Source organism: Thalia democratica, chromosome 9, assembly GCF_965202585.1.
Source record: "Thalia democratica chromosome 9, ktThaDemo2.hap1.1, whole genome shotgun sequence".
Classification (NCBI taxonomy): domain Eukaryota; kingdom Metazoa; phylum Chordata; class Thaliacea; order Salpida; family Salpidae; genus Thalia; species Thalia democratica.
In genome coordinates, this window is record NC_139173.1 from 16,554,075 (window position 1) to 16,570,478 (window position 16,404).

The window sequence follows — 16,404 nt, forward strand, 5'->3', positions numbered from 1 at the left end:
GATTCTAATGATAAAGATGTATTTAATTACTTTTCTTTGGTTTGTAATTTAAATACAAAATTTAAAACAACACATTAAATTACTATTGCAATTTATTTAAAATACTTCTGGCCAACTCTCATTTGTAAATGACCTGGGCCATAAATAATAATACAAATAAAGAATAAGTCTAAATAAAATATTCTAACTTAAAGCTTACAAAATGATTCTATAGATACTTTATTTGTACAAATTACATTTTACTTTTTAATAATACTAAAATAAGGATTGTTACCCTTTTTATGTTAAATAAAACTTACAAAAAAACTAGCCTGAGTCAGCCCAAACTTATAAAATATTAAATAAACTAAAATGAGCAAAAAACTAAAAATACTACCTATCAAGCTTAAATACATCAAAACACAAAAATAATTACAAAACAACTTAACAAATACATAATTAAATAAAACAGGATTTTAACTTTAAAGTCAAAAGGCTAGTCTGAGATTTACAAAAAAATCCAAACTAGCCTGACTTTTGTAAAAAAATATTCAATTAAGTATGAGTCAGCCTGAGTTTTATTTTGAGTTTTAACTATCCTGAGTTGGTATGAGTGACTATAGTAGATAATAAATAATGAACTTCACACGACCAACAACAACAGCATCCGAGACAACTTACAACTGGTTTAGTCATATGTAAGGCTCATCAGGAAGGCATAGTCGCGAGAAACCGCTGTTGTGATCTTAACATGTGGGCTTAAGTACAAAGTATTGAAGCGACCGTTTGTGAGTAAAGTTAATTAAATTAACACAGCTAAATCATTCACAGCCCAACGTCTCTGACATTGTCAGCTTATTGTAAATTATAGTCTGTGCTCGTTTGATCCTATGATATGATTTTGTGATATGACTAAAGTAGACTAAGTGTGTGACAACCTTGAGTCTGGTAACCTGTAAGAAGAATCTTTAGGATTTTTTTTTATTCCACACATTAACTACCACAGGGACAACTGAACAAAAAACAAAGCTACTTTTTACATAAAACTTCCTTGCCGTGGTAATATTTCTGAGAGGTTTTCTAAAAAAATCTAAGGAAGTAAACAAAGTTTCTGGCATCTGTAGGTTTTAAATATTTTTGTGTAAATCCTCAAAAATTGGATTAAGGGCTTATCTAAAAAGCCTAAAATAAATTACTTCTCTGTAATTAGCCATATCTCAAGATGATTACATTGATTTTAATGCATAATGAAAACTTTTTTTAACCACATTATCTAGATTGTACAAGCTTCATATATGTAAATAAAAATAGTTTGTTTACAAGACTAGACTATTAAAATCTTAATATTTTGTCAACTTTTGTAAGAATAATTTTTTAATAAATTTAAAAGGTAATTAATAAATTTTGTTTTAATAGAGATGTTAATTTGTTTGATAAAATTTTAAATTTAAGTCTTATACTTCTAATGAATTAACAGTAATGTTGTTCAATTTCTTGGTAAAATTCAGTTATAAAGTTCTAGAATTATTATACTGTTAGATTTTTAGTTAACAGTATTTAAATTGAAAGAAGATGTTTAGTAATTATGAGGATTACCATTATTTTAGTCAAAAAACTGACCTGAGTGACCTCAAACTGCCCTGTGTCATACTTTTATGTTTCAAATCCTTAAAAAATATTTTTTCACCTCTGAAGCAAACTACTTATACCTTATGTTTATTATTCTTATAAATAATTAAAAGGAAGGTTTTATGTGTTTGCTTATGCATTAGATGTTCACTAATCTTATGAGAAATACTTTTTTGGAAGAATCAATGTGAAAAGTTTAAATTGATTGAGATTAAAATACAAATTTGTGGATAGTTTTATCTAATCATATTAGTTAACTTTATAGAGAATAGAAAATAGATTTTTTTTTTCTATTTGACTAACTTTAATCTTAACACATAAAGTACTCACTTGAATGCATACTTATTAACTTCAATGTTAACTTCATTTTAATTTACCAGTTTAAAATGAACTCAAATCATAATAAACACAAATTTCCAGTTTTATACAAAAACTAAAATGTTATTTCTAAGAATGGTGAAGAACTAACCTTAAGGCTAAAAAAAATTAAGTATAATTTAAAAATAAAATATAAATAGATATTCTTCAACAAAATTAGTTATATAAAACAACAAATTATTCAAACTAGATGAACTAAATCTCATTCTAGATCTATAAAAAATATGTCATTTGATTTTTTAATATCTTAAAACTATCCTGAGATTTTTGAAACAAATCAAAACTGTCATGAGTCATTCTGAGTTTTTAAAAAGTCAAAATATCCTGGGTTATCTAGATTACCCTGAGTGTGTGGCAACCCTGTATGATTTCATAATAAAAACTTGTTTAAAGCTAACTACGTAACTACTTTTAAAATTCATAGTTATATTATAAGCTATAAAAGTTTGTATCCATACTATCTATAACTTTGTACACAACAAAACATAATATAAACAAAGAACTCCTGTTAATGGGAAAGATAACTAATTCAAATTTTATTGATTCACTAACTAATGGTTAATGTTTTATTTTTGTTCAAAATAGATTACATAAAAACTAAATCAATGTTCTTTGCAATACAAATTAAATAGTTTAAATAACCTCATTTACATTGTGACGTAATTATTAGTTGTAACGAATGTATTTTTCATTAGTTAACGACAATAAAATTTGAATTAGTTATCTTTCCCATTAACGTGAGTTGTTTGTTTATATTATGTTTTGTTGTGTAATTTAGCTTACTTAACTTATTTTAGACTTAATAATCACAAATATTATATAGTTTTATAACAGTCGGATTTAATATTAAGTATTTAACCTATTAATAACTATTATCTGTAGAAAATATCTTATTTTAATAAAAACATGAATACACCTACTTTATTCTATGCTTCTATTCTCTCATTACAGTAATTATTTTTTTACAGAACCCAGTTTAAGTGTGTTGATTTGTTGACACACAGAAACATATGTTGGTAGAATAAAGGAAGATTACTGTATAATTTTTTTTTATTTCTACTATATATATATATATATATGTTATAAGTTAATATTTCTTTATCAATTAAAATTATTTGAAAAATAGTTAATATCAACTCAATACCTAGTAAAATGGAATAATATAGTTCTTAGCAAGGTATAAGCTTTTATATATTATACAGATAAAAGTTTATACCTTGCCAAGTACTCAGTCTTGTAAATAGCATTTATATAAGTAAATACAGTGTTACTAAAGTCCTATTAGTTTAAAACTTAAAAGGATTTGATACAAAGTTTTTAAATTAGAGAAATGATACATTTAAACAACCTAACAAATTAAGTAACTAATTTAAATGTATAATACTTTATAAACTTAAACTTATAAAGGTGTTAAATCAATAACATACTTAACTAAAAAAAATCTTAATACAGATATTAATTATTGTTTAATTAAATAAAAACTCTTATTATTCAATCAATAAAATTACACTAATTTTTATTAATTTACATGCAGTTTTTATGATATATAGGTCTAAATATTTTACTCTTAGACAGGTGCTCTCAACAACCATAATTTCTAATAACTGAAAGTGATTTAAAATGTATTATATATATATATATCAACATGCAATTGAAATGACATTACATCAGTAAAATATTTCTGACTAGCTGACTCCACACATTTTACATTCAAAATCAAAAAAATATATAAATAAAAACAGCAGAAGAATTTGCTTTTTATACTAGAAAAAAGTAGGTGTTTGTAGACAAAATTTGCATATTTTGTGTAATAATGACGTCATAATAAATCAAAAGCAGTTGAAATGTTTTTAATTTATGCCTATAATTATAAGCTTTCATTTAAGATATAAATTATAAGTCTAGGATACGTGTATGTGATTTTATTACTGTTTTGGTTGAAAAATCAAAAAATATGTGATTTTTGGGGTTGAAGTTAGTTTTTTGGACAGCAACTTTTTATATTTTATTTTTTTAGAGTTTTTTGTTAGATTCTTTTTAATGAAGCAAAAACACATCCAAATCATATACCCTCATAAGTCTAGCAAACATCACCCAAGTCAGGGTTGCCACTCTTTGAGTCAAAAAATCTTCCCTGAGTGACCAAAAACTTTCCCTGAGTAACCTTAAACTTCCCTGAGTTTTTTTCAAATCCTTAATGTTATTTTTTATTTAAAAATGTATAATGTTGATTCTAACAATATTGAAGAACTTGCCACAAGGCTGAAAATTTTCTGAATAAGCATTTAAAGAGGAATAAAATTAGCTTAAAATTAACTTAAACAAAATATTGAAACTGGATTAATGAAATCTCATTCCAGATCTAGAAAAACTTTCCCTTGGAATTTTCAAAAAATCTTAAAATTTCCCTGAAATTTTTAGAAAAAACCAAAACTGCCCTGAGTTAAAAAAAAAAGAATCAAAATTCCCTGAGGTTCCCGGAGTCTCCCTGAGTTTCCCTGAGATTTTCTACAACTTGAAAATTCCCTGAGTTCCCTGAGTGTGTGGCAACCCTGCTAAGTACTCCCTACCCCTAATTTGATTAATATTTTAAAATAAGAAGCTCACTTAATGTTGAACATTTGAATAATAATTAGAAAAAAGAACATCAACCTTATAAAACAAAAAATAAGAAAATGTTCCCATGTTAAAATGTCTAAGTTAAAGTTTACAAAACAGGAAAAATAACAATTTTTTTTTGGTTATGCAATCATTTGGAGAACTTTACATTAAACTTAAATTTAACTTCATTAAACTATTTTAAATTTTTTGAAAACTAAGTTTTGACAATTCATATGATGTAATTTAAAACTTTTTCATAAAACTTGACCTTCAAAAAAAACTCAATAGACAAAAATTATTTTACTAATGCTTTTATAAATTCTAAATGATACTATGTTGAAAATATTTAATCTAATAGCATTCACCAAAAAACTTATGTAATTTTTAGAACTTTTGTCATAGCTCTCACATGTTATATCATATTATCAGTTTTAAACTTTATTATTACTATAATTTACGAGCATAAAGTTATTGTTATAGGAAAATTTATTAATTTTTCAAAAAACATAAAACTTTAATGTCAATTATTTTCCTTATCTTAAAAGCTATCTAAAAAATTTTTTTTTTATTATAGAGAACGCACCTTTGCCTTTAATTTAAAAAAAAAATTATTTAATTTGGGGTTGGAATTATTTCATGGGGTCCCTCCAAAAATAAAGGTTTTTTTTCGTTTTTTTTCATCAAATGGTATTAGAATCAAAAATAAATATTTTTTTTTAATTTTTTTTTTTGATTTCCCTTAGTTTGCATGTTATTAAAACTATTAAATAGTTATTTTATAAATAATGTTAATACCTTGACGATTTGGCCCAAAATCAAAATGTAGTATATTACACTATCATTTGCCTTGGCCATTTCCTAGATAAAAAATTGATAAAAGGAAAAAAAAAGTTAATAAGAATGTGAATTACATCAAACTAAATTAAAATAAAATAATTTAATTAAATTTGTTGTATATTCACATTCTTATTAACTTTTTTTTTCCTTTTATCAATTTTTTATCTAGGAAATGGCCAAGGAAAATGATAGTGTAATATACTACATTTTGATTTTGGGCCAAATCGTAAAAGATATTAACATTATTTATAAAATAACTATTTAATAGTTTTAATAACATGCAAACTAAGGGAAATCAAAAAAAAAAATAAAAAAAAAATATTTATTTTTGATTCTAATACCATTTGATGAAAAAAAACGAAAAAAAACCTTTATTTTTGGAGGGACCCCATGAAATAATTCCAACCCCAAATTAAATAATTTTTTTTTTAAATTAAAGGCAAAGGTGCGTTCTCTATAATAAAAAAAAAAAATTTTTAGATAGCTTTTAAGATAAGGAAAATAATTGACATTAAAGTTTTATGTTTTTTGAAAAATTAATAAATTAGCCTATAACAATAACTTTATGCTCGTCTATAATTTGTAGTGTAGATTGAACTATTAGTTTTAAATACCCCAAAATGAAAAGTAAACTGTTGTTCAACAAAAAGTTATGACGTTATCGGGTTAAGTATCCTAGTCTTGTAAAATAACCTTATATGTTGCTTATTTAACGACAAAAAAATACGCTCAAAAAGTTTGGTCCAAGCATCTTGTGTACGAAAAAAACATTTTGATTATCGAATCGTACACCAGAACAATTTAATGTCATGTCCAGGGCAGGTTAAAATGGCATAAAAATAAAATCTATCTTTTGTTCTTTTTTAATAACTAGGTAAGTTTAAGATTTAGAGTACTTTTTATTATGAGTAAAAACAGTTAGTAGTGTTATTTAAGTAATATTATGATATGAGTAAAATTATCTTAAATAATAATAACTATTATAAGGTTTAATTTATTTTTAAAATTTAATATTGAAGTATTTTTTCCAGTGTAAGAAAATCTTCAATGTATTTTCTTTATAAGACATGAATATACCTTAGTCTAGGATTAATATATTGCAAAATCGAGATTAATAAATCGTGTTTGTGTCTTTTTACTTAATTAAATTTTATAACATTTAAGTCGCTCAATAACTTCTTCTTCTGAGTGTGTTTTATTTTTTTTAGAGATCACGATTCACGCCTGTCCTGTTATATGTCCTGGACATGATATTAAACTATATCTTAGTGTATGACTCGATAACCGAAAGGTTTTTTTGTACACCAGGTCCTAGGACCAGACATTTGTGCGTTTTTTTTCGTTCGATAAACTAACTAACTATAAAAATAACAACTTTTTAAATTTTAAATGGTTATGTAATTAAAAACTTTTTTTTAATAGTTTAAAAATTTAAGAAAAAAAATAAGTATATTTTTAAAAAATTTTTTAAGTTATTGACCAACTGCAAAAACTTACTGATAGTTTAAGATTTAAATTTTTATATTTTATGAGAAACAGCAAAAAAAAAAGTTAACAAACAATAATATTATGTGCACTTACTTTTATCTTTATTTTAGTAAAAATATTACAAAAGAATCACTATACAGTAGCTTTCCTTTTGAGATCGCATGTTGAAAAAAACCAAAAGTGCGAACTCAAGAAACCATGATCAATTTTTTTTAATGGCTTATTTCAATACACTTTTTTTTAATATATTTCCTAAAACAAAAACCAGACACAAAATAAAAACATTTTTTATTTTAAGGCAGTTAAATATGTTTAATTACTGAACTCTATATAAAAATAAGTTTTTCAAATTTTTAACCAACTTTTAAAAGACCTAAAATACCAGCAGCTATTAAATTAATGTCTTATTAAACATCTAACTCTTTGTAAACTTAACCGTTTTAAACTCAGTTAAATGTTATTTTATACCTGAATCTAGAAAGTTTTTTGTAATTATAATTTAGTTATAAATGATGTTAGTGTAAATTACACTAGCAATTTTTTTATTTTCAGTTTTTCTGTTTTTACAATTTTTTAGTTGTATTTAATCATGATATTTTTGGGTCAAAGCTGCACCGTTTTTTCGTTTATGTTTTTTGGATTTAATGCACTTTGGCTAGTATTTCAAAGGATATTATTTATTGCTTATCAAAGATTCTTTGATAATATCTTAAGTATATTATTGGTGCTTTAGTTTTTATGACGTATTGATAAAGACACTTAGTTGTTTTTTGTAACAACTCAATTATTTATAAGTAATATTACAACTAAACATAAAGTTTAAGAGATATTTTAGACCTTTAGTCAGGTTTTATGTAACCATGATGCACAAAGAATAAAAAAAACATATTTTCTACAAATTCAGAAGTTATGCTTCCAGGAATTTTATTTTTATTAAATAAAAACTAATAGTTTTTTAAAGGCTTTCTAAGACTAATTTGGACTAGTTGAAAAACTCTGACCAAATTGAAATATACTTTATTTTGATACAAATCAGATAATGTTTTAGTTCTTAAATTTATTTTGCAGTTTATTTAACTTGATGTTTTGTAATTATTTGTGAATGAAAAGAGTTACAATATTAAAAGCGCTAGTATTGAACTTAATAGGAAAATTTAATCTTTTTAGATATGTAAAAATAGTTCTAATAACTTTTGAAAACTATCAAATCTGACAAGTCAACTGAAATTTAGAGTAGTAATTTGTTTTGCTTAACAATTTTTCTATAATTTTGTTTTGAACTTTTAAAACAAATATCACTGTTTTTTATAATATTTTTTTTCTTTTAATTATGTTAATTTTTTTCATGAGCAATTTAATAGTTAGAACATAAAATTATTTTAGTTTTTCTTCTTAAAAAATAGCTAAGAAACTTTCTTTTAATCGAGATATGTATTTTTTTAAATAGTTATAGTTTATTCAACGACAAAAAAGACGCTCAAAATATTTAGTTCTAGGACCTGTTGCACGAAAACTTTTCGGTTATCGGTTATAAATCACTTACATTAAACTTTTATTATTCACTTAATTCCCAAAGTTTTACTACTTTTATATTTATATTTTTTCTATACTAGTTTAGTTTCTTCTTTTAAATAAATTTAGTTACGTTTTAATAAGTAAGTGTATTAGATGACATCCCTGTGTTGCAGGGCAAAACATTACAATGTCAAAAAATCAATAAACATCATTTGTACTTCTTCAAAATAAGTTATCATCATTAAGTGTTTAAAGCACACATACAAGAGGCTGTCAGTTAACTTAAAACGAGTTAAATTCAGCAAACAAGTGTGACATAGTTTTTATAAGTGAGTTAGTTTACACAAAGCAACTATATAGACTCCGTTTATTGTTTTTGTTTCCAGTACTAACTTTGGAGCTGCCAAGTTCGAAGTTCCTGTATCCTAGTATGACAATACACAAAGCTGCTAACATTCCTAGTTTATTGTTTGATTTTGATTACGTTTGCTTTAATTAATTGTACTTTATTTTATTTGCGTTATCAAAATCAGTAAAACAAATAGGCTAAAGTATAAACATAATACATGTCACTCAATATATAAAATAAACAAAGCCTTTTAGGAAGGGAAACTCCGAGGCTAAGATGGTCAGCTCGTCTGATGGTGGTCAGTATCAAAAAGAGTAATCACCGTTCGTTTTAACGTTACTATTTTTTTTCTACTTACAAAAGAACTGTTTGATCTTTATCATTTACGATATCAAGTTTTAAAGATTTTTAATAAAATATGTCAGCAAAGTATTTATCCAGTAAAAAAGAACTTAAAAATATTAAGCTGATGTCTTTATTTTACATAACTTTTGTTTTTTTTTATACTATAAAAAACCAATTAAAAAATTATTTCTTATAAGCATGAATACTTTAAATTATTTCTTTTCTTTTAATAATTTCCAACGATAAATGCTAGAAACCATAAAATCATTTTTATTAAAGTTTTAAGTCTTCTTACTTCTTTGAACATTTTAAGAAAAGTTTTAATTGTTTGTATATTGCAAAATATATTATAAAAAATGCTTTATCAATAGAACTTGCGGAGAAAATAGAGGGAGATTTTAGTCTTAACAAGATAATTTCAAAAAAAAAATTTCATAAAATAGATTCGAAATTACTATAATTAGTTTTTTCTAATTAAAAAACTATAAAACGAAAAAAACAAAGTTGACAAAATATGTATATTTGTTTTTTGCATACTATAAAACACCTATTAAAAATAACTATAAAACGAAAAAACAAAGTTGACAAAATATGTATTGTTGCAATTTTTTTATACCTATCATATAAGCTAAGCACAATTGAGCTATAATTTAAAAAAAAAAATTAACAATGTCAGCTAACTATCTAAGTTTAAACAGCAGCGATTTTATCTTTTGGATCTTTTCGTGTCTTTAAACTAACTATTTTATTAACTTTGTTTTTTTTTGTCACAGTGTATATAGTAGTTATTATCGTTATTTTTTTCTTTATTGAATCAAATTTTTTGTGAAGTAATTTTTTCTTATATAATATTTAACAAACTTTAACTTTATCGTTTAAATGAGTTTTAGTTGATAAATGACAAAAAATCTATAAGCTGGTTGTTAAGTTAAAATACATAAGTATTTATATATTTACTCAGGGAGTTTACCTGTAATTTAATTCTAAACATTTACTCTTTTTCTTCTATTCTTTTAAACTTTATTTGCATTTAAATTTTTAGGACTAATAATTTTAATGAAAAAACAATTATAAGCTTTTATATAACTCAAAATAAAGCTTTAATTTCAAAAGAAATATACATAGTATAAAGTTTAATCAGATAATAAATAAAAAATTAAGTTTAATATTGAAAGAATTTCTAATAAAAATTACAGTTTTAAACAAAAAATCACCTTGTTTTGTTTTATTGAAGTATGAATGAATGTTGAACAAATGAGTTTATAGCAGCTATGTTTAATCAAAAAGAAGTTTTTTTTTTGTTTTTATTATAGAGCTTTAAACATAATTTTTATTAAAAGTACTAATATGGTTTTGAGTTAATTAATAAAAAAAAATTTAAAGTTATTTATACAAGCTACTTAAGCCTATAGTCACACAGAAAAAAAGTTATTAGTGTTAGTAGTTGTCTTTAACACTAGCCATAGATAGTTTTATTCATAAATTTATTACTTTGATGTTTACTAAAATTTATCATGTTTTTTTTTACTTAAAAACTAGTTTTCCATTTTTTGAAAAGGTTTTTATGTGTTTTATGATATTTTCGGTATTATACTTTTTTTAAAACCTACCAACTTACAAAATACATTATTTTGTTTAAACAAGCTAAAAAAAAACATTATTTCTAAATTTACCTAAGTAATTGAATCTATAATCTATATGAGTTGCTTTATTTACCAATAGAACAAAAATTTTTATGTATACATAAAAAATACACTTTTGTTAGAATTATTTTTCATAATCTTGTAGGTGTATGTACTATAAGTTAGTAGAAACAACAAATGGCATTAAAACGTACAATCAAAAACTATTATAGCTTAAAATGAACAATTTTTATACCGCAATTTGGTTTTTAGTATTCATTTTGAAATAATTTCTAACACTTGAAGTATTAATTCCAAGAACTTTGTGTAAACTAAGAGGAATTTAGAGTTGAGCTAATTTATTCGTATCGAAAAATATTTCACTTTGAAAAGCTTTAGTAAACCAGCAAGACTTTGAATATTGCGAAGATGCTCTGCAAACGTTTTTGTTTTTACTTTGAGTAAACATATTATACTCGTAAACTAAACTACAAATAAAATTATTTACAAAACTAAGTGTTACAAAAACCATATTTTTTTCTTACTTTGCAAACATTGCTGTTTTTTACTTTAAGACAATATTTATACTTGTGCTACACTAGTGGGAATGTTCCATATGTCTTTACCTCTTTAGTAGTTACGTTTTGACTTCAAAACTTTTTTTAGAAATACGTAATTAGTTTTTTTTAAAGCACTTGAAATTTTACCAACATGTTAGACTACTTTTAGTTTCTAATTTTAGGGGTTAATCTTTAATGCTTTGCTTATTTTAAGCAAAACATATCTATAAGTAATCAGTTAGTTTTTTTAAGTTTGCAGAACTGAATGGTTGTTTCAAATAAATTTACGTTTTATAAAATTAGAGTTTTGCTAAGTTATTACTAATTTCGAAGTGTTCAACATCTTTTTTTTTTAATTTATATTATTAAAACTAATTAAAACAAGTAGATACAGTTAGTTATTTATTGAAGTTTAAAAAACGAAAAGCATAATAAACTGATTAAACTGTTGTTGTAAAAGATTATATTTAAGTTTAATGAGTTTAATTGCTTTTAAAAGTTTTACAGTGGTACATAAACCTTTAAAAAATTATTATGTAAAACTAAAAAATTTAAAAAAAATCTAATAGAATTTTAAGTCCGGTCAGATTAATTTGAAGAACGAAGATAATATGTTTTTTTTTTTTAAGTAATTTTCTATAAATTTTAAGTAATGTTTTTGTATTCAGCAAAATAAATCTAAAAACTTGCCTATAAAACTGAAGTTATGCTTTAAAAGATCAACTAAGATATACACGCTTTAGAAAGTGAAAATCAACTAACATATATACAGTTTAAAGTTTGTGAACCAATAAACTTACATGTCAACAAAAGAATTTGTTTTATTTTAGAGAATTGATTTTTTTTGTGTACTTATTTGTTTTATACTATAAAATTGGTTTAAAAAACATAGGAAAAAACTGTCTCAATTCTTTAAAAACAAAAACGATAGATTTAGAGACCTTCGTTTTATTAAAATATTTTCAGTTCTGTTGAAAATTATTTGCTTTTAGAGAAATATAACAAAACTATTTTTTAGTTTTGATATGTTTAAATAAAGAACAAAAACAAAATTCAAAATTATTAAAAATAGTACTTAGAAGTATGCAACAAATTTAAATTATTCACTGTGATGTAAGGCGTATTAATATATTTATAATATTTGTTTATCAACTTATTGTATGTTCAAATTATTCAAAGCTGTGCAATTTCTTATATAAAAAAGTCAGACTACCTTTAAACCATTCAATTTTATTTGTTTTATGTATTAACATTTACGTTATTATAACTAAAACTTTTTACATCCCAATAAAAATAGTTTTTTTTTTATCTATAATGCATGTAAGTAAAACATAGTAAAAACATAAACTTTAAAATTTTAAATTACTTAAACTTAGAGTTATAACTAACGCCTTAAACTTTGCAAAAAATTGAGAATAAATAAACTTTAGTATTACACTCATGCAAATAAACAGTCTTGTTTGAAACCGAAACAAGGAAAAAGAAAAGTTTTTATGATTTATATAACGTTGGTATGTGGTTCTATAATGAAGCATAATTGTGCGACATGGTTGAACTAATTCCACTATACAAAATCATAGTATCCAAATTGTTAATAATTATTATCTTGCTTAGAGAAATTTAAACTAGAAAACTAAACATTAAACATAATTAAGCGAAAAAAAGAGTGACAACAAAGCTGCTTACACAACTAAAACGTTTCTTATAAAATAACTAGTAACCTAATATATGAACTCTTAAAACAAAACACAGAAATTAAGATTATGTACTTGTAAATTTCAAATATGAAAAAAGCTAGATTAATTTTTTTTAACACGTGATAGTTGTAATGTGTTTGTTCAAACAACTTTTTTTACTAATAAACTTTACTTGCTTAAAAAAATCGTGAAAAGTGGAAAATCAATTGTCAGCAACATTTAAAAACAAGTGTTATTTTTTTCGCCCAAATTTATATAAAAACATAACAACAATTCGCGATGCACTTGCTTTACTGAAACGTACTTAAGCTTCAATAAAGCAAGTACTTTGCAAATTGTTATCTTATTCTAACGAATTTGTTTTGTTCGGATCTTTTTAATAAACATTTTATAAATCTAATATATTGAACATTTATATTATGAAATATGTATATAATATAGAATCGTTGAAAATTTCTAACTTTAAGATTTTTTTTTTAATAAATAAATTGAATCTCAAAATTTGTAATAAAATTAGCTTTTTATAAAAAAAAATTAATAAACCACCAGATTTATTTTTAAAGTATAATGTCGATATGAAAATTTCTAGTTTATTGTACATTGGACATTCTTTGTCATCATGGGGTGATAGAATGTGGCAATTCGCTGTCCCCCTTTTGTTGTTAGATCTGGATACTTCTAAACTTACTTTGGCTGCAGCATACGGGCTGGTTACCTCAGCGACTGTTTTAATTTTAGGACCTGTTGTCGGAGATTGGATTGATCGAACCGAACGTTTAAAGGCGATTAGAATTTCGCTGCTTACTCAAAACTCTTTCGTCGTCATGACCTCTCTCCTTCTTTTTCTAAATCGTTTGTTCAAACTTGAGTTGGCACCGTATCAAAAACTAATAAAGTTTTCAGCGCTTGCGTTGGGCTCAGTATCCTACTTGGCTTCTTCGTCTTGCGGTATTATTGTGCAGCGCGATTGGGTCGTGGTAATTTGTCATGACGACAACAATGCACTGGCTGCTCTAAATGCAACTTTACGAAGAATAAACCTCATCACAAAACTGGTGTCGCCACTTTTCTGCGGAGAACTGATGTCCGCGCTATCTCTGACTTGGGGCGCCGCTTTCATAGCCGTTTGGAACTTTTTCTCCATGTTTGTAGAGTATTATCTGCTCAAGACTGTTTATTACAGAGTTCCAGAGCTTTCAAAAAAACAACTTAAATCGCAAGGCGAAGCAAAACTACTCAGTGACACAGCTGAAAATGACAGCGAAACACTAGAAGATCAGTACGTAAAAGAAAAAAGCTATTCTTATTTTGAAACAGTCAAGAACAGCATTTTGTCTTTGAAAAGAGGTTGGAAATTGTTTTTTAATCAATCAGTAGCACTACCTTGTTTTGGATTCTCGTTTTTGTACTTGACAGTCCTTGGGTTCGGATACATCACGATAGCTTACGCGTACCATCAATGCTTTAATGAGCTAATGATGGGCCTTCTTACAACTGCTACTGCAATAACAGGTATTGTGGCAACCTACATATACCCAATACTAAGGCAAAAAATAGGACTAATCAAAACAGGTCTCTTTTTCGCAGCAGCTCAAACCTCAACTTTATTTTTATGCATATCTTCAGTATTTTTAAAAGGAAGTCCTTTTTACGATCATCAAACTGAATACTATTCAAATGCAACAACTGTAAATGAGTCGTCTCCGCAAACAACTTTATCGGCTAATGATTACGAATCAAGCTTGTTTATCACTTGCTTAGATGGAGTTTCACCCCCGTCATCGTTTTTATCCTTATCGGTTTTGATGAGCGGTATCATACTAGCTCGAATTGGCTTGTGGGGATTTGACTTGACAATAACACAGCTAGTGCAAGAAAATGTGGAAAATGACGACCGAGGAGCATTTTCTGGTGTACAAAACTCTTTGAATAATCTGTGCGATATTTTAATCTTTTTACTCGTGATGATATTTCCACACATTGAGCAGTTTGGAATTTTGGTTATTATTTCATCTGCCATGGTATCAGGTTGTTATGTGATGTATACAGTATACGCTTTCCGAGAAATTAATAACATTTGTTGTACTGGAAACTTATATGCGAAATTGCCAGATAATCATGTAATGTATTAGTTTTTTTTAGTTAATTTTTATATGTAGCTGCATTTGTTTTACTCAAAAAGTATTAAATCATTTAAATACTTTAATGATATATTGCTTTTTTTGTTATTAAAAAAGCAAGTTTTCGTACATAATTTTGATTTTTCGAATTAAAGTTTACCGCTTTTTTTACTTAAACTATTTACTGGTTTTACCTCTTTTAAAAAAATTTAAATTAAAGAACTACTGTTTCTGTTTTAATAAAGCATAAAACGACTAAATATTAACCTGTAGCTTTTTACCTTATAAAGTTTTTTTTTTGTTCTCATTAACGTTTTCGATTTTAGTTAGTTGTAATTTATAACATCAATAAGAAAGTTTATTTAAATATATTTTTTTAGAAGTACTATCTACATACTACTGTTCAAGTATAGATACTGCTGTTAGAATTTAGTACTAGTATAAGCATTTATATGTATAAGCATAAGTATTTTAAACTAGTAAACTATATGAACTCTTAGTTTACTAGTTTACTATAAATGCAACTTTTATACCATGTTTTTTTTGCATTAATTTAGTCTGAAATTTAGTTATTTTTTTTATTTAGAAAAGTAGTGCTACTTTTCGGAGTATAACAATTAAAAGTCTGTATAGTTTAAGCCTTATGACGGCTTATAATAACAATTTGTTTTGTTAATGTAAAAAAATATTTGATATGTTTAACAATATTTCGATAATCAAATATTTTATACTCAATACAAATTTAAAAAAAGTTTATTTTATTGTTTCTTTATTAAGTTGTTAAACAAGTTTTTATAGTATGTATATACTCCTGTATATATATATATATATACAACTAAAAGCAATTTGTATTTAAAAAGGGTACTAATTATTAAACAATTTTTTGAACAGATTGACTTATGTAATGTGTGCTATTTAAGGTGACCACAGTTAAAAACATTTTTAATATGCTGTTTATTCATCGTCAAACTAGTTTACGTATTTATTAGTAAGTATTGGAAAATATAAAATATATTTGTTTTAAAAAACGCAGATATATTTAAAACATCTTACAATATAAACTAATTTATACAAATTCATTTTAAATCGAATTTTTTAAGCAGAATAAAAACAACGATATTTATGATTAAAAAAAACAAGTGATTCATAAACACAAAATTTTCTTGCCGCACTTTTTTTAAACTGTGTATAACTGTATAAATACAATAGCTTTTTTTTAACTATCTAACTTGTTTAAGTTGATCATAAAATTAAAATTTTATCCAAATTATGTTCAATTTATTT

At 24.7% G+C, this 16,404-nt stretch overlaps 1 protein-coding gene across 1 annotated transcript; it reads left to right on the forward strand.

The window, feature by feature from the left end:
- Positions 1 to 13,575: 13,575 nt before the first annotated feature.
- LOC145844852 (ferroportin-like) lies at positions 13,576 to 15,132 on the forward strand. The gene has a single exon (XM_082952273.1). It carries the CDS (start codon positions 13,576 to 13,578, stop codon positions 15,130 to 15,132), a length of 1,557 nt encoding a protein of 518 aa, XP_082808399.1.
- Positions 15,133 to 16,404: the final 1,272 nt, after the last annotated feature.

Coding starts and splice junctions, on each gene's coding strand:
- LOC145844852 (XM_082952273.1), top strand. CDS start 13,576: ATGAAAATTTCTAGTTTATTGTACATTGGACATTCTTTGTCATCATGG.